Source organism: Doryrhamphus excisus, chromosome 6, assembly GCF_030265055.1.
Source record: "Doryrhamphus excisus isolate RoL2022-K1 chromosome 6, RoL_Dexc_1.0, whole genome shotgun sequence".
NCBI classification, from domain to species: Eukaryota; Metazoa; Chordata; class Actinopteri; order Syngnathiformes; family Syngnathidae; genus Doryrhamphus; species Doryrhamphus excisus.
In genome coordinates, this window is record NC_080471.1 from 18,195,110 (window position 1) to 18,217,632 (window position 22,523).

At 40.9% G+C, this 22,523-nt stretch overlaps 1 protein-coding gene across 1 annotated transcript; it reads left to right on the forward strand.

The window, feature by feature from the left end:
* The first annotated feature begins 502 nt into the window (after positions 1–502).
* On the forward strand, positions 503–15,800 carry slc17a6a (solute carrier family 17 member 6a). The gene is made up of 12 exons (XM_058075145.1): positions 503–1,046; positions 2,036–2,291; positions 2,393–2,511; positions 5,745–5,859; positions 7,185–7,272; positions 7,420–7,506; positions 8,856–8,998; positions 9,071–9,220; positions 10,713–10,845; positions 10,918–11,028; positions 11,103–11,230; positions 12,817–15,800. The coding sequence occupies exons 1-12, from the start codon at positions 961–963 to the stop codon at positions 13,144–13,146; spliced, it is 1,746 nt and encodes a 581-aa protein (XP_057931128.1). The 5' UTR covers positions 503–960; the 3' UTR covers positions 13,147–15,800.
* Positions 15,801–22,523: the final 6,723 nt, after the last annotated feature.

The following is a 22,523-nucleotide window of genomic DNA, read 5'->3' on the forward strand; positions in this document are numbered from 1 at the left end:
TAACCACTCGACCGCCGTGCAGCTGAGCAAGGACTTTATTTGCCTTAGTAACAATCTCCACAAGCTGTTATAGCAGGGCTTTCCAAATATGAAAAATGAAAGGATGCTGGGGGAGGGGGGCACTTTGATGTTTTTATCAATTTTTTTCATTTCATAAAAAAAACTATAAAAAGTGTTTCATATAGTTGAAGACAGCTTTGTATGATTATTAGGTGCTTCAATCAACATTTGAGCTGTTTCTTGCTACATTGTGCCTTTTTGCTGTGTTTTCACACTTTGGGGTCATGCACAAAAACGTCTCTCAACCCACACTTTGGACACCACTGGCTTATAGTGAATGGCATGCACCTATTCCTGCAGTGTACAATGTAATGTATGATAAATTCTGCTTTTACATGATAATAATAATAACACTGGACCTCATTTGGGTGTATATTTTACACTCAGATGAGGGTCTCGTTTCTGTTCTCTCTTTAGTTACGTAAGTGCAGGATGAGAATAGTGCCTGAAGAAACGAACATGAGGGGGCGGAGTTACAGACAGGTGGACCAGTGTGTCTCTGTCGGTGGTGCTGAAATCCATCCTTTCACTCTCAAACCTGGACCTCCTCCATCTCTTTTCACATTCTCCTCCAAAAACCTTCCATGAGAACTTTACACGGTGGTATTTTTTAATATTGTTTTTTTTTTTATCATCGAGTGGATCTTAAAGATGTCTGTTCGTGGATTAAGACTGCGCAAGGCAAAAGCGGACTTCACGGAGCGCCGCTTTGTGACTGTGGAAGCAGTCTTTTCACACTGAGAGTCTTACTGCTGCATCTTCTATATTTGCTTCTTCCAAGCCTTATTGGATCTTTAAGACATTTTGGAGCTGAAAGAAACTTGAATTATTTGGATTATACGCAAAAATATGCACATATTTGCTTTTCTTCAAGAATAGTGTATAGTGAGAATTTTGGATATGGAGGCTGGCAATGAGAAAGCCATTCCTACCTCTAAAGAGGGGTTAAAACAAATAGCAGGGAAGGCCCTTGGAAGTCTTTACAGGTAAGAATAATTCATATTTATGCAATTCTTTGTAAGGATTATTAAGAAAGGTGTTCATAAAAAGGTACGGATTAATTCCCATGGAATACAAATCCAAGTGGGAAATATCTTTTATGGGTTAAATCTGCACACTGTGGTTCGAATATTTAAGGATCACATATTTCCCATGAGGATGCCCCCCCTCCCCTGTAACCCCCACCCCCCCTCACCACCAACCCCCTTTTCTACCACCAGCAGCAGCTGTGCGTGTTTTTAATAATGAATGAAACACAAGCAGTCGTGACACAAAGTCTGCCGTGATATCTATTAGCGTCTGTATCATCTGTATCGATACCAAAAGAATGGATGCACCTTCCGTGGATTTGTTATAAACGAACAGTCAGCACAGAACAAGTATAATATACCTTTTATTGAGTGCGGTGTTCAAATTAAATGTGTATAAAAAAAGATTATATTATTTACAAATATGCTGCGTATTTAATATAGCGCAAAAAAAGAAATAAACGCAGTTGATTGCGAGCTGCAAAATAAAAACGTGACTCAAAAGGTGTGGAAAAAAAATTCGATTCAACCTTGCAGGCCCACTTTTCCATTACAGGCCTGCAAGTTTACACTTTAATTACTTCATTTTAAAATATAGATTTTTTATATTTATTCCAAAAGGAAACGGCACTTAAAAGATACATTTAGAGCAGATTTTAAAGAATATATATTTTTAAAAAATGCAGTGATGGTGATGTTGCTGCAATGCGGTATGAAGGTCATTTCCTTTTCTTGAGGTGAAATGAATGCGATTTGGAATTAAAACGAAAAAATGTAGTTTTTCTGTTTTTCTTACGTTTGTTTTTCTAAATTAAATTCATAAAGGAGTTAAAATTGGTGCAAATTATGATTTGTTATATTTCACGCGGTTACACGAATGTAAAAAAATGACAATGAGGATTTATTGCCAACACATTGCCGATGCATCATTTGTCTGGCCCACGCAGGCGGTTGGAAAAGCGGCAGCAGACAGGTGAGAACATCGAACTGACGGAGGATGGGCGGCCCCGGGCCGACCAGGGCCGCAGGGGGCCCCTGTGCGACTGTACGTGTTTCGGACTCCCTCGCAGGTACATCATCGCCGTGCTCAGTGGTCTCGGTTTCTGCATCTCCTTCGGCATCCGCTGCAATTTGGGCGTGGCCATCGTGAGCATGGTGAACAACCACACCGTCCACCAAAACGGGAAGATCATCATTTTAGAGGTGTGTGTCCTATACGGTACAAACCCCGCCCCAACCTCCACTTTGGAGGCAGGTGTTTGAAAATGCGTTCATATTTATTTTTTATTTTTATTTTTTGCCAGAAAGCAAAATTCAACTGGGACCCTGAGACTGTGGGGATGATTCATGGCTCCTTCTTCTGGGGCTACATCGTCACCCAAATTCCAGGAGGATATATTTCCTCCAGACTGGCTGCCAACAGGTAATTCACCTCCAAAAAACATTGTACAGCATGAACAACAGCTATCAATATCCAAAACAAGAGCAATATCATAAATAGGTATAAGTAGGTAGCTTTTGCCAATCACTGAAAATAATAAAAATGCTTTTAATAAATAAGGCAATTATAAAAATAATAATTGTAAATATAAGATATGTGTTTTTTTTTAACTGCTGCATTTAAAAATACATTTTATTGTGTATGTTTTATATATTTTTGTTAAATGAAAGGACACAATGGCTGCACGGTGGTTAGCACAGAGGCCTCACAGCTAGTAGACCCGAGTTCAATTCCACCCTCGGCCATCTCTGTGTGGAGTTTGCGTGGGTTCTGGTTTCCTCCCACATTCCAAAAACATGCTAGGTTAATTGGCGACTCCAAATTGTCCATAGGTATGAATGTGAGTGTGAATGGTTGTTTGTCTATATGTGCCCTGTGATTGGCTGGCGACCAGTCCAGGGTGTACCCCGCCTCTCGCCCGAAGACAGTTGGGATAGGCTCCAGCACCCCCGCAACCCTCATGAGGATAAGCGGCAGAAAATTAATGAATTTACTTGTGTATGTTTTACATATTTTTGTTAAATGAAAGGACACAATGGCTGCGCGGTGGTTGAGTGGTTAGCACAGAGGCGATCTGAGTTCAATTCCACCCTCGGCCATCTCTGTGTGGAGTTTGCATGGGTTTTCTCCGGGTACTCGGGTTTCCTCCCACATTCCAAAAACATGCTAGGTTAATTGGTGACTCCAAATTGTCCATAGGTATGAATGTGAGTGTGAATGGTTGTTTGTCTATATGTGCCCTGTGATTGGCTGGCGACCAGTCCAGGGTGTACCCCGCCTCTCGCCCAAAGACAGCTGGGATAGGCTCCAGCACCCTTGCGTCCCTCGTGAGGAAAAAGCGGTAGAAAATGAATGAATGAAATATGACACTATAGAAAACACACCAAAATTAACACCTCTCCTTAAAATTGTCTTTGTAAAGGCATCATGCATGGGATTGTGCAAGTGTACCCAACATGGCCTTTGTGAATGTCCTACAATAAAATGTGTACATATCAACCATGTGCACGTGAGGTCGAGTTGTAGAGGAAACCCACCCAACTCCCAGCTGATAGAATTTTTTGCTGATTCCCGCCAGGCGTGCCTCCTCATGTTAATGAGCTCCCATGGGAGACACCATGTCTAATCCTTTATGTTCACATGTCGGCATGGCGACCGCACCACAGCCAAAACCATGTGTGAAATGTGGCTGTGGGTAATAATTGTCGGATGATTTCCACCCTGCCCCGTGATTTCAAAGACTAATTCAATGAAGGGACAATTGGGAGAGAGCAACACGGACATTGGAGGATAAGAGATAAGATAAGCCTAAGTGTGGATGTAGGAGTGTCGAGATAATACAAAATGGAGTGTCTAGAAGTGACAGCAATGACGAGTACTGCTCATTTAAGCACATTTATCCCTTAGAAGAGTTAAGTGTGGCTCAAATGTACATGCAACATCAAAATAGTGTGGAGTGGAAGATCTGAAATGAGATGCAAATGTTAGAAGGATATTGTGATGCCAAGTCAGCTGAGCCCACAGACGCCTTCTGCTCCAAACGCCACCGTGTGTGCGTGTGTGTCAGAAAGACAGCGAAAGAAAAACAGCCAGTGTCTGATTTATGCTCTTAAACCAGGGGCGTCCAAACTATTTCCACACAGGACATCATGCAAAAAAAATAAGGAAGGATATGGGGGCCACTTTGATATATTTAAACCTTTTTTGTCATCAATATGGTATGCTATGTCAACAAAACAACTATGTTACAGGGGACAAAGCTAATTTGTGTAATATATAACACAATATCTCAAAAATAATGTAATTTTTTTTGAAAAAAAAAAAATGAATTACCGGCGCCCTGTGATTGGCTGGCGACCAGTCCGGGGTGTACCCCGCCTCTTGCCCCAAGACAGCTGGGATAGGCTCCAGCAACCCCCGCGACCCTCGTGAGGAAAAGCGGTAGAAAATGAATGAATGAATGAATTACAGGCCGAAAATTATTTTAAATAATAAAATATTCCGAGGGCTGCACGGTTAGTGCGCAGATCTCACAGCTAGGAGACCTGGGTTCAATTCCACCCTCGGCCATCTCTGTGTGGAGTTTGCATGTTCTCCCCGTGTATGCGTGGGTTTTCTCCGGGTACTCCGGTTTCCTCCCACATTCCAAAAACATGCTAGGTTAATTGGCGACTCCAAATTGTCCATAGGTATGAATGTGAGTGTGAATGGTTGTTTGTCTATATGTGCCCTGTGATTGGCCGGCGACCAGTCCAGGGTGTACCCCGCCTCTCGCGCGAAGACAGCTGGGATAGGCTCCAGCACCCCCGCGACCCTCGTGAGAATAAGTGGTAGAAAATGAATGAATGAAAAATATTCCGAATGTATGTCCCAATCTCCTCCATCCAACACTGTCTCTCTCACACCAAATCCTTCACTACATCCATAAACCTCCTCTTTGGTCTTCCTCTAAGCCTCCTACCTGGCAGCATCCTTCTACCAATATATTCACTATCTCTCAACTATCTCACTCTGGCTTCTCTGACTTTATCTCCAAGGCCTCTAACATGTAATGTCCCTCTGATGTACTCCTTCCTGATCCTATCCATCCTGGTCACTCCCAATGAGAACCTTAGCATCCTCATCTCTGAATGCATTATCATATACTGTATATACAAAATACATTAAGCGTGTGTAGAAGGCATAATAAATGCCAAAACTGTCATGCAAGTGTAAAAATAAGTTAATCACAAACATAATGTTAAATGTTAAAACACCAAAAAACTGTTAGCAAGTGATTCTCTTAACACCCCTTGTTTGTCTGGTCCTTCTCTTGGAAATTCATTCATTCATTCATTCATTCATTCATTTTCTACCGCTTATCCTCACTAGGGTTGTGGGCATGCTGGAGCCTATCCCAGCTGGACAATTTGGAGTGGCCAATTAACTTAGCATGTTTTTGGAATGTGGGAGGAAACCGGAGTACCCGGAGAAAATCCACGCATGCACAGGGAGAACATGCAAACTCCACACAGAGATGGCCGAGGGTGGAATTGAACGCTGGTCCCCATAGACGTGTATTTCTCCCTCAAATGTGGCTCCTCACCCTCCGAGTGTTTCACTGCAACTGTGCTACATTTTTGATGTGTTTGATGATGATGTTTTTGTTCATGCAGGGTTTTTGGGGCTGCCATTGTGCTGACATCTACCCTGAACATGTTCATCCCGTCTGCCGCCCGTGTGCACTACGGATGTGTCATCTTTGTGAGGATATTACAAGGCCTGGTGGAGGTACTGATGCAGGCTTTACCTATCACAGCTTGACCTTCAGCAAAGCTCAAAAACACCTCATTATCACAAGTGTGAAAGTAGGGCACTGCCCCTGATGAGAGCGCTGACATTTTGTGCTTAATTATGTTTTTTTTCCCCCTCCTCTATTTGTCTCCATTATGGACGGATCCTCTTATGATAGTCCATACAGTTGTCAGAGTGGTCAATAAACACAGCGTGAATAGCCGGGCTCGTGCACTGCTCCAAAACACTCCATACAGCCATCTCAATAGAAAGATTCACATGCTATTATAAACTGAAGGTTATGCTCTTTTGTTATTTTGTTTGGCTGCATACTGTCGCTTCAATGGCGCCTCGTGACCATGAGACAGAAACAGCGATACGCCACGCACATATTACTGCAAGAAAAATTAGCATATCAGCCCCTCTCCCTTTGCAAGCTGCAGCAATTTGTGTCTATCAATAGTTGATTGTATGCCACTTAGCGACTAATGAAGATTTAATGATTTTTTTTCATCAAGTGGCAGTTTGAATTTGCACTGACTCACACCTCACCTATTAGACTGCATTAGAGAGGGCAGCTACCGTTGTGTCGCTACAATTTGTCCCTTTGCACCCTCACATCCATGCAATATTGTATTTATTATCAGATTACATCCCTTACATACTTGTATTCATAATGTTTATATATACGTACATTAATTATATATATATATATATTTTATATATAGCCATCCTATGCCGCTTATCCTCATTAGTGTTCCGGTGGTATGCTGGAGCCTATCCCAGCTCCAGGGTACACCCTGGACTGGTCGCCAGCCAATCACAGGGCACATATAGACAACCATTCACACTCACATTCATACCTATGGACAATATGGAGTCGACATTAACCTTTTCTAGAAGGCGGGAGGAAACGGGAGTAACCAGAGACCACGCACACACGAAGAGAACATACCAATCCCGATGATCCATGAGTGAAATTAACCGATACTGATACCAATACCGATCACATACTAGGTTTTTTTCTAATGACAAATGACAATAATACTTGGTTAAGAGTTTTTAGTAATATAGAACTGTATAGAATCTGTACATCATTACACACTACTGCAACAATAACGTTAAATTAATACCTCACTTTAACATTAATATAATTGGAAAGTTTGACTTGTTGAAACAACTGCTGTGTTATAACTCGTTAGACTCTGCAGGTGTACCTAATAAAGTGTCCAGTGAGTGTTTGCACGTTGAAAATACCCCAAAATATATATACATACAGGAGCATGTTGAAGATATTGAAAAGATTCCTCCTGCATTTGCAGGGAGTGACTTATCCAGCCTGTCATGGGATCTGGAGTAAATGGGCTCCTCCACTGGAGCGAAGTCGTCTGGCAACCCTCTCTTTCTGTGGTACTTTTTTTTTTTTTTAACTTGTCTGTAAATGATCTCCAGTTGGTTTGTAATTGTAAATACAGTGCTGCTCTTAAATGCGACTGAACACAATTGACAAGCATTGAGGATCATATTCTGCTGGGTCATAGTGTTTGTCCTATGTAGGGTCCTACGCTGGGGCTGTCATAGCCATGCCTCTGGCTGGAATCTTGGTCCAGTACACTGGGTGGTCGTCTGTCTTCTATGTGTATGGTAAGTAAACGTCTCATCTCGGGATCTCATTGTTGAACTTGCACACCACAGTGTCTTCAAGGTGGGGACCAGTAACAAGAAATACAATGAATTTCTGTCATTGGTGCTGTCTGTCATTCAATTACTGTTTCACAACATTAATTGTCATTTTTGCAATGAAGATTATTATTAAGGGACAAAACAAATCCAAAACCTACATAACCTTGTATGAAATGTGATTGCCCCCTAAATTTAAGAACTGGTAGGGCCACCCTTAGCATTTGTGATAACTTACAATGAGTCTCTTATAGTGCTGTGATGGAATTTTGGTCCCCTCATCTTTGCAGAATTGTTGTAGTTCAGCCACATTGGGAGGCTTTTCCAGCATGAACTGCGTTTTTAAGGCCATGCTACAACATCTTCATACGATTCAAGTCAGGACTTTGACCAGTCTTCATTTTGTTTCTCTTCAGCCATTCAGAGATGGGCTTGCTGGTGTGTCTTGGATCATTGTCCTGCTACAGAACCCAAGTTGGTTTCAGTTTGAGGTCACAAACAGATGGCCTTCGGGACTTTTTTTTGGTAGACAGCAGAATTCATGGTTCCGTTTATCACAGCAAGTCCTGGCCTTGAAGCAGCAAAACAGACCCAGGCCATTAAACTACCACCACCATATTTTACTGCATGATGTTCTTTTTACTGAAATGCGAAGTTTCTTTGACGCCAGATATAATGGGATACACACCTTCCAAACAGTTCCACTTTTGAGGCAACTGATGTTGGATGTTGTTGTGGGGTCTTTTGTGACCTCTTGGATGAGTCGTTGGGGTAATTTTGGTTGGTTCAACACATATTTTTGGATCATTTCTAAAATAATTTGTGGATAATTGCTCTCACTGTAGTTTGCTGAAGTCCCAGAGCTTTAGAAATGGCTTTCAAAGGTTTCATTTCAACGGTTGTGTTGTCATCGACTAATACATGAATTAGTTTGATGATTTGAAACATTTAAGAGTGACAAACAAAAGAAATCCAGAAGGAGGCAAACACTTTTTCACACCACTGTACATGCCACATATGGCATACAACAATGTAACATTGAGGAGCGGGGTGAACACAAACATTTGTGACGCTAACATAGCTAACATTGTGACGGGAATGTACCATTTTTAATTGTGGGGTCTAGCGAACCCTTCCATTGTTAGTCATCCCTTTTTTAAATACGGATTTGCACCAAAAGAGATTTCTCTTTGCACAAATTACAGATTGGTTGTTTTCTTGTCATCCTGATATTATAGTGTAGTATAAAGTGTATAAAGTACAAGAGACAATTCAACAATAATTGATGAGTTTGTACACATTCACTCTCACAGGAACGTTTGGCTTAATCTGGTACATGTTCTGGATCCTGGTCTCCTTCGAGAGTCCGGCCGAGCACCCGACCATTACTGAGGAGGAACGCCGTTACATCGAAGAGAGCATCGGTGAAAGCGCCCAGCTGATGGGAGCCATGGAGGTCAGTCCTCCAACATTCATTCATCCCTTCACAACATCAAGTTTCTTTATGAAGGATTATTTTATGTATCAGAAATTCAAGACCCCCTGGAGGAAGTTCTTCTCCTCCATGCCCGTCTATGCAATTATTGTGGCCAATTTCTGCAGAAGCTGGACGTTTTATCTGCTACTCATCAGTCAGCCTGCATACTTTGAAGAGGTGTTTGGCTTTGAAATAAGCAAGGTAAGTAAATCAAGTTGTACAAGTTGTAATGGTACAATGTGCATCGCTTCCATGTCACGTGCACGCAGCATCAAATCACTCTGATTCTGTTCTGTTGTCAATTTCTGTTGGTGCAATGTACCCCCTTTCAAGGTAGAAAGTGCAGGTTTGAGACCAAACCTAAAGTGCCAGCCTGAACCAGAAAGTCCAATTTAAGCCTAGTCCTCCCCTGGCCTCATGTCATGCATCTACTACAAAGCATTGTGTCTGTAAATATGGCTACTGGTGGCTGCACATTGGACAAGTGGTTTGCGCGCAGGACCCACAGCTAGGAGACCCAAGTTCGATTCCACCCTCAGCCATCTCTGTGTGGAGTTTGCATGTTCTCCCGGTGCATGCGAGGTTAATTGGCGACTCCAAACTGTCCATAGGTATGAATGTGAGTGTGAATGGTTGTTTGTCTATATGTGCCCTGTGATTGGCTGGCGAACAGTCCAAGGTGTACCCCGCCCGAAGACAGCTGGGATAGGCTCCAGCACCCTCCACAACCCTAGTTAGGATAAGAGGTAGAAAATGAATGAATGAATTTCCCAGAGAAGGACCAGACAAACAAGGGGTGTTAAAAGAATCACTTGCTAACAAAGTTTTTGGTGCTTTAACATTTAACATTATGTTTGCGATTAACTTCTTTTTACACTTGCATGACAGTTATGGCATTTATTATGCCTTCTACACACACTTAATGTATTTTGTATATACAGTATATGATAATACATTCAGAGATGAGAATGCTGAGGTTCTCATTGGGAGTGACCAGGATGGATAGGATCAGGTTAATGCTAGGTTAACTGGCGACTCCAAATTGTCCATAGGTATGAATGTGAGTGTGAATGGTTGTTTGTCTAGATGTGCCCTGTGATTGGCTGGCGACCAGTCCAAGGAGTACCCCGCCCAAAGACAGCTGGGATAGGCTCCAGCACGCAGGATAAGCGGTAGAAAATGAATGAATGTATGAATATGGCTACTGGTGGTGCTAAGGAGAAGCCAGAGCATGAAGACCCACTTTGTCTTGCTAATGAAACATATCAGACAAAGTCAAGTGGATGAGACAAAGGCAATGAGTGGAGTAGTAAAAATAACCACCGACACTCACATTCACACCTGTGATGAACATGGAATCTTCACAGGTATTAGCTGAGATTCCAATGCAGAACCGATGCTGCTAAAACCGAAACAATCGGGGTCAAATTTGGGGTTGAATTGCTTGTGAGATTTGTCATGTTCTGATCAACGAATGCGTCATCTTCAAACGGAATCATCTTTTCTCCCTCGTGAGAGTGAAGCATCAATCAAGCTTGCCTGGCAGTTGTGATTCGGGCTCAGTAGAAGAGTGTGTGATTACAGAGAGTGATATATGAGCCAGACGAGTCGGTACACACACACACACACACACACAAACATGTGAATACACACTGACAGATTCATACTTCTCGCTTTCACGTGTAATTCCCAGGTTGGACTCTTGTCAGCACTCCCCCACTTGGTCATGACCATCATAGTACCCTTAGGGGGCCAGTTGGCTGACTACCTGCGTACACACAACATCATGTCCACCACGATGGTTCGCAAGATCATGAACTGTGGAGGTGAGTTTGTGTGTATGTATGCAACACTAAAGTCAACACAGTGTGCAGCAGTTCACTTTGCATGTTTTTTAGGTTTCGGTATGGAGGCCACACTCCTACTGGTAGTGGGTTACTCTCACAGTAAGGGGATGGCCATCTCCTTCTTGGTGCTGGCGGTGGGCTTTAGCGGCTTTGCAATATCAGGTGAGGCTTGAAAAAACTTTGTTTGTATTATACATAAAAACTGTCAACACAAACTTTTGCTTTGTTGGGTGCAGGTTTCAATGTCAACCATTTAGACATCGCTCCACGCTATGCTAGCATCCTGATGGGCATCTCCAATGGAGTTGGCACCCTGTCAGGGATGGTGTGCCCTCTAATCGTGGGGGCCATGACGAAGAATAAGGTGAGTCATTGTTGTTCTAGTGATCAGAATACTCAATGTTTACTTTTGGAATGCTCAAAGTTCATGATGACCTCTTTTGTTGTACTTTTTGGGGGTTTTGAAGTCAGGCGAAGGCGATAATTAGAGATAATCTGTTTTAAAAATTTTAAAAGTTAATATATATGTAACAAATCAATTTTTAAACTTTAATAATGATTTTTTTCTGGCCTGCCATCGGGGAGAAGGCTCTGCAGCATCCGCTGTAGAACAACCAGGTTTAGAGACAGCTACTTCCCCCCTGGCCATCAGACTGCTCAATGCCAAATAAGCCCCTCTACCTGCCCACACGCACAACCAAAACTTTAAATTATTATTCTAAATTATTTAAATTAGTTGTACAAATTACTTACGCTGCACATTGTTGTTCATATTTGATGTAATTTATTATTTATTATTTATATATATTATTTATTATTAATATATTATTATTATTAATATAATATATTATTATATTATTATATTATTTTATTTATTATTTATTATTTATTATTTATTATTTATTATTTATTATTTATTATTTATTATTTATTATTTATTATTTATTATTTATTATTTATTATTTATTATTTATTATTTATTATTTATTATTTATTATTTATTATTTATTATTTATTATTTATTATTTATTATTTATTATTTATTATTTATTATTTATTATTACACGGCAGCCAGGCAACGGCATTTCGTTGGCAATTTCACTGCTGTGTTATTGTGCAATGACAATAAAGAAAGTCTATGTCTATGTTTTAAGCCCTTGCTGAAGTGTACACTATACACACAAAGCTGTTTTTCATCCTGGCCGCTTCCGTTTCCACATTATAGCATTATAAAGTTATCTAATAGCAATGTCTGTGACAGGAAACAATGGAATATACGCATAGGGGAATTCGGACATATTTTTGTTGTTACAACCCAAATAATTACCTAGTCTGCATCATTTTTGTAGACGCTCTAATTCACAGTGGTTGTCATCCCTGAATGTAAACACTGTGATACACATACACAACAGAGTGCAGCGTATTGCTGCATAATGCTGAACAATTGTGCTGCTAGGAATTTGGTGAGGCCATGGAGCACGATTTTAGGATGGTGCCTCAGATAGGGGAAGGAGTTCCCGGTCTGTTAGACTATTTACAGTGGGGACCGGGGCTTACTGACCTCAACTGAAGATGTAGTCAATCGGTGGAAGGAATACTTCAAGGCCTTTCTCAATCCTACTGACAAACCTTCGGTAGAGTGGAGTGGTCAAAATGCTCCAGGGGGTGGATGAGTGTTGCTCTGAATTTCTCAAGGCTCTAGATGTTGAGGGACTGTCTTGGCTGAGACGTTTCTTCAACTTTGCGTGGAAGTCAAAAACAGTACCTTTGGATTGGTTTTTGTAGAACCTTTTGGAATGAATTAGTACCACTGTAATTCCACAACAATGAGGAAATGACTGTAGTACATGGGAAGGGACTGTTCCACCCCAAGACCTCTTGGTGGCGTGTTTTTTTGCACAAAATGTTGGGTATTATTTGAAAGGACCTAACTACTATTTCCAATCCCAGACCCGGGAGGAGTGGCAGTATGTGTTCCTGATTGCCTCCCTGGTGCATTACGGGGGCGTGGTCTTCTACGGGATCTTCGCCTCTGGAGAAAAACAACCATGGGCCGACCCGGAGGAGACCAGCGAGGAGAAGTGTGGCTTCATTGATGAGGACGAGCTGGCCGAAGAGACAGGTGACATCACGCAGGGTTACGGCGCTATGGGCGGCCCGGCTAAAAGCTATGGAGCCACGGCGCAGCTCAATGGAGGTTGGGTGCAGGACTGGGATAAGACGGAAGAGTATGTTCAGGAACCGGCTGGGAAGATGTACTCGGAGCGAGGCTACTCTTAAAGCAGATGTTTGCATAATCAACAATTGCACAATTTAATATTAGATAGATGAATCCATTCTGTGAATTCTAGTTGTAAGGCTGCTCTAGTGTCCAACAGCCGTTGTAAAGAAGATTCCATACATCGCTCATCACATCTATATTCAGCGTAGAGAAGTTGCAATGCAAGCTGCAGGCATATGTTGTAAAGTTCTTTGGCGCGCAAACATCATCAATTTCTCAATTATTTTCTATCAGGGGACAGAAATGTTTTTGCTCCCCTGATTTAAAATACAATTGAGAAACTTATTTATCTGTACTGTACAAACGGAACTCAAAAACCAGGAAAATGAAACAAGATGGTGTAAAAGTGTATTCAAGAGTCAAATGCATGCTGAGTACCTTACATGTAAGCAGGTGAAAGTACTCCCTGTCTCTCAGTTAATGCCCCCCACCCCCGGGGGGAGGGAAGAGGGTGGCCCGCCCCACTATTTGAGAAGCACTGGTTTACATAAGCAACATTACACTGCAGTAGACCGTCACACAAGGTCTCTATCTCTGATTGCACTGAAATTAGTAGAAGAATTCTAAAAATCCGATTCTATTGTGTTTTATGTACTGTATATACCTGTATACTGTTTCTGTGAGACTATTGTGGATTTGGGTCGTTGATCTGTGTGTATCATTGATATAAAAAGGCCATATTTTTCATGGACAGTACCTTTTCAGGGAGATGTCTGCTTGCAAAAAAAAAAAAAAAAAAAAGGTTTCCTCTTTATCCTCAAGCGAGGCCGGTAATACTCTCTAGGGCGAGTGAACCTTAGGGCGCGTTTACACTTGTCATGTTTGGGATGTTGGAAATGCTGTTCAATTGTCCGCTCTATCCATCTGTGTGATGAGTGCAATCTTTATAAGTATATTTTAGAAGGAAATCTAAGCTTATTAATATAACTGAATATAAAAATAACCGGGCTGCACGGAGGTCGAGTGGTTAGCGCACAGACCTCAGTGTGGGGATCTCTGTGTGGAGTTTGCATGTTCTCCCCATGCATACGTGGGTTTTCTCCGGGTACTCCGGTTTCCTCCCACATTCCAAAAACATGCTAGGTTAATTGGCGACTCCAAATTGTCCATAGGTATGAATGTGAGTGTGAATGGTTGTTTGTCTATATGTGCCCTGTGATTGGCTGGCAACCAGTCCAGTGTGTACCACGCCTCTCGCCCAAAGACAGCTGGGATAGGCTCCAGCACCTCCCACGACCCTCATTAGGATAAGCGGTAGAAAATGAATGAATGAATAAAAATAGTGGTTAGCGTGCAGACCTAACAGCTAGGAGACCAGGGTTCAATTCCACCCTCGGCCATCTTTTTGAGGAGTTTGCATGTTCTCTCCGTGCATGCGTGGGTGTTATCCGGGTTTCCTCCCACATTCCAAAAACATGCTAGGTTAATTGGCGACTCCAAATTGTCCATAGGTATGAATGTGAGTGTGAATGGTTGTTTGTCTATATGTGCCCTGTGATTGGCTGGCGACCAGTCCAGGGTGTACCCCCGCCTCTCGCCCGAAGACAGCTGGGATAGGCTCCAGCACCCCCGCGACCCTCGTCAGGATAAGCGGTAGAAAATGAATGAATGAATTAATAAAAATAACCAACCTGGAAGACTGCATTTTGGTTTGGAATATTTGAGTTATGAGTTTTGAGTTATGTCAGATATGTCCCAAATTCTAACTTCTTTACGAGGCAGACTTTGGACAAAAACATCAGTGTGAATCGCACCAAAGTGTGCTCCACTTTTTTAAATTTCTGGTGCAAAACTGAACCGTACTGAACCACAAGTGTGAACGCAGCCTTACGATCGTGGTGTGTGTTTGTTGCATGACTTCGCTCTGATCAATGTTGAGATGCGGCATCGTCCTCATTCAGCATCTTGCTTGATAGATGAGAAAAGACCTCTCCAAAATCAGACGGCAATGTGAGACAAATCCAAAGCCTTCAAGTGGGCGGTGGTTCATCCAAGTTTGGTGTGCTCTGCAATAAATCCTGTGTAACGGCTGCTACCCACCACCATGTTCTGTTTTTGTAACGTAACACTTGCTTGCTGTATCTACCCGTTATTGTTTTGGAGTCATGTGATGCTCAACAATAAGATGTGTGTTTTTAAACATTTACTAGTTGTCCCGAGATTACAGCTTTTAGTGCTCATGGTGCCGACTTTTGACAGTGAGGAATGCAGTACTGTGTGTGGGCAACTACCTTGGTGTTTCCTGCTTGTTCTCACCCAAGCTACTTTTCATAAAAGGCTCTTCCACTTGAATTTATTTGCTATGCCCCCCCCAATCCCTGCCCCATATTTGCTGTATGAAATCTGCAAGAATGTTTAAAATATATGAATATTTAAGAATGTTGAAGATGACCAAAAGATATTATTATGGCGTTGTGCCTGAATTTGATGTATACAGATAAATGTGATTTTATGGATCAAATATTGTGTTTAACAAAGAGGTATGTTGATGTTGAAAAGTGATATAAAAAAATGCTCAATTTCTATAAAAATCCAACCCAAAATGATGCTTCTGTCATCTGTGTAATCATTCTTCAGGTGTTTAGTAAGCAAAGCAGTTAAGGACCTTTTCCAATCAGTGTGTTGCATCGCACATTCGCTCCACATTTCACATTAGTAAATCAATAGCCGAGGTCTCGGGGGTCCAAAAGGAGAGTATTGGAGTGTCCCTTGGTAATTGGTAAAAGGAGAGAGGAACAGCAATGTTAATGGGATGACTGGAGTTTACATCACAACAACAATCATTGTCTGTTGTACAATGTGGAAACAATCTGCTTTGAAATGTGAAATTATAGAACAAAAGTCAATTTTTAATTATTATCATAGCGGCCATGCATCAAATTGTTCTCAGATGTGTTACTTAAGACAACATTTTTAGGTCCATTAAACTGCTGGACCCCTTTTTGCTAACCAAAACAGCAGCACCTATTGAGACAATTAATTAGACTGTTTATTATTATTATTATCATTATGCTCATTTTTCGGCCCTATGTATTGAGTTGTGGACTCCTATAAAGCAGCTACACACAATAACCATCACACAAACAACCTGCTTTGAAATTGAAATTATAGGACAAAATTGAATTTTTAATTATTATCATAGCAGCCATGCATCAAATTGTTGTCAGATGTGTTACTTAAGACAACATTTTTAGGTCCATTAAACTGCTGGACCCCTTTTTGCTAACCAAAACAGCAGCACCTATTGAGACACTTAATTATAGTCATTATTATTATTATTATTATCATTATGCTAATTTTTCGGCCCTATGTATTGAGTTGTGGACTCCTATAGAGCGGCTACACACAATAACCATCACACAAAGCTTTTGAGTTCTTCCAGAATGTGCACCTATTCAGCTGTATTTCTTTGGATTTTGTGGTTCCCGCGAAAACTGTTTTAATGTATTCCATCCACTCCGCTGTGGTTGGTCACACTCGTCGAGTGCATAAAAGGACTTCCGGTATACAAACAGTATAGAAGTTGATAATAAACGGCGATGTCGTCTTTGAACATACAGCCATATGTGTTGGATTCCAAATCCGATCCGCAAGTAGAGACTGAAAAGTCCAAAGTTTCTCAAGAAAAGAGGTTAATTTTATTTTAGTGTTAGGTTTTCGTCATCTAATGTGATGACTGATTGTGGTGGGAAACGGTTATGAGCAACCCCACTCCCTGTATGGAAGTGCTTTGACTTACACAAAATAAACACTGATAAATTGTTACTTACTTCCTGCTCTTCTGACACTTCGACACAACCAAGTAACGTTGGAAAGGTGCGGACTTCAGTTTGTCGGCTAGTCCAGCTGCATACTGGCCCGTGCTTACAAAACAGTCCAATGTGAAATGCCGTTGACAGATTAAAATGCATTTCTTTTGCTGGTATGGGATCAGGAACTCCAACCACATGTACCTGATGGTGGCGTCTTCAGGAAGTGTAAACAAATGTGGCTTTCCATTACGAGCCGAGTAAACAGAGGTGCAGAGCTTGGGGGAGATTACAGCCATGCCCATATAAGGAAGTCCACTCCTCTGTGACATCACAAAGGGGCAGTTTTACCACGCCCTTTGAAACCGAGTGTTTTGACCCATTCCAAGCTTCTTTCAGGGTTAACTTCCAAACCTCCAAACCTCATTATCTGAAACTTTGGCATCATTTAACACAGAAATACAACATTCTAAGTACATTTATATGTCACAAAAGTACTAGAAAAAACATAATTGGTCCCCTTTAAGTTTAAGTGTTAGTGCATGTTATAACGAGTTCCCTGTGCCGTATTAAATATGATCTTAATGTCGTCTCATGCTTATACTGAACCCAAAGAACCCCAGAACGGAGCCCCCACGAAAAGCGGGGATGTATACTGTTTGTGTGTAAAATACAAATCTTTATAGTTATTTATTATTCCAAAAATGTTTTGATAGAGTTAAATACACTAGATGACAAACTAGATGATAAAATGTGTTACATAGAGTATCTAATGTATTGCGATCATGACTAAGGTATTCCATTCTATGTGTGTGTGTGTGTGTGTACATGCAGCAAAATGTTCCACACCTCAGCATGTCCTTCTCCACACCTCTGAGGTCAACTGTACGACATGCAGCACATTCCCTCTATTGACCAACTCCAAAATTAAATCTAGTCACGGGAGAGAAATCGATACCTGCTGAGTGCAGTGGTTGATGGAACAAAATAAAGCGTATCAATAAAAGTTTAACTTTAGTTGGTGACAAGGAGGAGGCCATTTTGCAGCCAGAGAGAATGAAAGCAATTTGATACTTGGCGGCAATTCTACTACAGTCTCATTTGGAAAAACAAATAATCATTTAAATTGTAATAAAAAAACGAAAGAGTGCAATTGTTCACAATTCTTATTTAATTGCTATTAGATAGCCATTAGGCAAAATTGGAAATAATGAGAATGTAAATCAATAGCTGCTTGTTTACATGAGAAGTGTTTAACACAACAAATAGATAAGCTTTAACCACAAAATTGTTCTACTGCTATCGTCTACTAGCGTCTACTGAACCATTAACTACACGGACTAAAAACAAATGAAAGTGGAACCTTCATTAATCTGCTCCAGAAGGTCGGACTCAAACCGAACTCAATCAATGTTTTCCTTAAGAAATAATTCAAATCCAATTAATATGTTCTGGTTACACAAACCACACTTTTAATCCACAACAATTATAATTTTACAAGCAGAAAACAATTTGAAATGCATAAATGATGAATGAAAAAGTGATGAATGAACATTTACCATCACTTTGCATAAGATGTGTCACAACATGCACATGTTTAAATTAACCACCTATATGCATATCTAGCACATGAATGACATATTAGTTCAAACTTTTTGCAGCAGATTTCTAAAACCAGCAGTGCACCCATGTCATATACAGGAACTTTGACTAACGATTTTGTAGTCGAAGCCTAAAAAAAAACCCATAGTGGTCCTGTTAATTAGAGGATCTTTAACTAGCATTTTTGCAGTAGAGAAGCAGAACATTCCTGTCAGATAGAGGCTCTTTGACTAGCAACACAGTGCTTCTCTTTTAATGAATGACATTATTGCTTTATTGCATTATTGCTGCCAAACAGTCCAGAGTGTACCCTGCCTGAAGACAGCTGGGATAGGCTCCAGCACGCCCACAACCCTAGTGAGGATAAGAGGTAGAAAATGAATGAATGAATTTCCCAGAGAAGGACCAGACAAACAAGGGGTGTTAAAAGAATCACTTGCTAACAAAGTTTTTGGTGCTTTAACATTTAACATTATGTTTGTGATTAACTTCTTTTTACATTTGCATGACAGTTATGGCATTTATTATGCCTTCTACACACACTTAATGTATTTTGTATATACAGTATATGATAATACATTCAGAGATGAGGATGCTGAGGTTCTCATTGGGAGTGACCAGGATGGATAGGATCAGGTTAATGCTAGGTTAATTGGCGACTCCAAATTGTCCATAGGTATGAATATGAGTGTGAATGGTTGTTTGTCTATATGTGCCCTGTGATTGGCTGGCGACCAGTCCAGGGTGTACCCCGCCTCTCGCCCAAAGACAGCTGGGATAGGCTCCAGCACCCCCGTGACCCTCGTGAGGATAAGCGGTAGAAAATGAATGAATGAATGAATTAATTAATGTATAAATAATTGCAAATAATTGCTGTTTCATGGTTACTATGGCCCTATTATTAATTTAAAAACAGTGATGTGGTATTCTGGTCACTACTAGGTTTTCTATGCTCTAACTACCATAATATTAATAATATTAAAATGTATTAATATTGAATCTTACTTTGAGTATGTATGGAGTATGTGTTTTATGTATGTACATTATACGCTCTCACTAGTGCAAAATTTGCCTTCTATTTGTTTCCTTAAGCGTCACAGTCATGATGTTTGTATCAGTTTAAGCGTTTGGACAGGATGGATAGCGGAGATCATGTTCGTGCATGCAAGCAATTCCAATAAATCTCCATTCCTCCTCGGAGGAGAGTTAAAACCCATCACCACTCCCCACTGCCCGCCACCTCAGTGCACATGTTAATTTGACGGGAAAGGAAAACCCAAATGTGTCAGAAGTCATGTGCCAGATTGGTCATGCCTACTGCACCCGTGACAGGCTTGTTAAATAAGGTGCGCTGTAATTGGGAGATGAGATTTTCATTCATAGATGCCTGGATTCACCCCGTGTGACATGTTTGTGCAGCATCATACTCTTGTTGCTGGTGTTGAGGTGAAATAGAAGTGAGAGGAAGGGGGGGAAGACAGTCTGTGGGGCAGGTGCACTTTGGCTCCTGAGGGACCGTAATGGGATGAGGCCCCCGGTAGAATGAGTGTTTGATGACGGGCTTGCAGTCCTCTCCTGGGACCCTTCTTGCATGTAATTACGCTCCTGCTTGTTCTCTCTTTGCCAAATTGCACACTATACCCTCTCTCCATACTTGCTAGCCATTAATTTACTAATAATCCAACATCAAGTCACTGGCAATAATTAGAAGCCTAAATTCCAAATGTAGTATTGCAGTAATTGGTGTTTTATGACCCTATCAGATGTGGTGTTACACCACCTCGGGGCAATTGAATTGTACGCCTCCTTCCACCTCCAGCCATTAATAAAACAGTAATGGCTGCTTGGCGGCCAAATCAATCCCTCAATAAAGCATCTTATGTTACACACGCATGTGCTGAAAGATGCAAGTTTGTTTCCAAACTCCCTTCTCCGTAATGATGTTTATTTCAAGCAGAAAGAGATCTTTTTTGCAAAAGTGTTTACTTTCTGATCCCAATGAAACATTTATAGATCCAAAACTGGATACCCATAATGCAGCAGGGAGCTTTACAAGATTTATATATGGGTTATATTTTACAAGATTTATATATGGGTTATATTTTTAGACCCGCCTATTAGTCTTTTTCCCCCCTCTCACTCCATCCTAGGTTCTTTTCCTTTCTTCCACCACAGAACTGACTTTTATTCCGTAATGTGTACAGTTGAGGCAGTTCCCCTCCCCCATATCACATTATGGCAACAGCTTCCTAGCTCGCTTCTCTCCATGTCGTCACATGGCTATCTCGCACACAGACAAAGGAGAGACAGGCTGATAAGATATTGACAAGATTATATATACACCCTGAACTAGCGGTGTCACAAGACATGTTCATGAGACTTTTAAGAAAAACACAATGAAAAAATATATATTTTTAAATATATAGCAATATATTGCAATGTACTAATTACATTTTATCATGTTACACTCTTCTGTACTCTGTACTGTGTACTATCGGCCCTGTCCTCCACATTGAGACTATATGACTAACAAAAGCAGCACTGGTCACCACAACATATGGTCAAAGTAAAATAAATAAACATGTAAACTGGTTCTATAGCCATAGCATTTCAGTATGTGGAATCAAACTATGGAATGGATTGAGTAAGACCCTCAAACAATGCACAACGATGAGCCACTTCAAGAAACAATACAAGCAGTTGATGTTTGCTAAATACAAGGATGAAGAGTCTTGAACCAGTCATGATGTGCTATATATATCACTATATTGACACTTACTATGGTACCCATTATGTCATTGGATGGTCATATCACCTCCTACTTCGGTACGAGGTACATTATTAAAAAAAAAAAAAACAACAACCTTAAACTGTATTATGGAGAGCAGGAAGTGAACAAATGTAACAGTTACTGATTGTAAAAGTACCAGATGGAGGGGTAGGATTTAATAAGCTTTGCTTCTTCCTACTCCTTTTGGACATGTGGAACTGTGAACTGATTATGTGATGCATTCAATTGTAATCTGATGCATGTTCAAATGAAATAAAACCATTACCATTAGCATTACCCATACAGTACAATTTATGGCCCTAGAAATAGTCCATTATAGCTATAGCTATACTAAATATATACTAAATATATTCTACCTGATGGATGGAATGCAAATGGAATCCAGTCATATATTTCTGATCATGTGATGCTCTGCATATGATGAATAAAAACATGCATCCCATATACCAATCATAAACGCCCAGATTGGATGGATATTCATATGTAATTGCATGAGCAGATGATTCAGTAAAAAATACAAAAACTGACCCATGCAACCCAAGAGTGGGACACAGGTGTGAAGTGTGGACCCCGATCCGCATTCACCCCCAGACCCCCCCCTTTCAACGCCACCCCTGTGATCCGTCACTGCTGGGGCCTGACAAGGGCCACGCTGGAGCGGCTTAAGGCACGTGCCAAGGGAGAGCTCTAACAACCCCCCCAACCCCCTCCCCCTCAATTACCACCCCACCCCTATTGAAACCACCAGATGGGAGCTGGATCAGACTTTTAATGAATGCTATCCTTCAACACCCTTTAGAAGGCACACAATAACACACGCCCATCGCCATGTCGGCACACACACACACACATACACACACAAGCACCAACAATACGACAGTGGATTAGGAGGACCCTCACTTATTGAACACTTCATTGGGTGGAATCAAAAAAGAAATGCACTAAATGTTCAAAACACCACTGCAAACAATAATCACAAATTATTAAACTAATACCTCTTTTGTAGTACTGAGTCGCTCATCACTTTTTGTGATTATTAGCAAACAAATTAGACTTTAAGTTGAATTTTTATCATCACTTTATTGAAAAGCATGTATAATGAATTATAATATGAAAAATATGAAAAATCTTTATGCTTTGGATATAAATCAAAACGGCAGATACATTTTACAGATGTGTTCTTCACTTGCGGGGGCGGACTGCTCATATTCACACTTGTTATTGTAAAAACTAT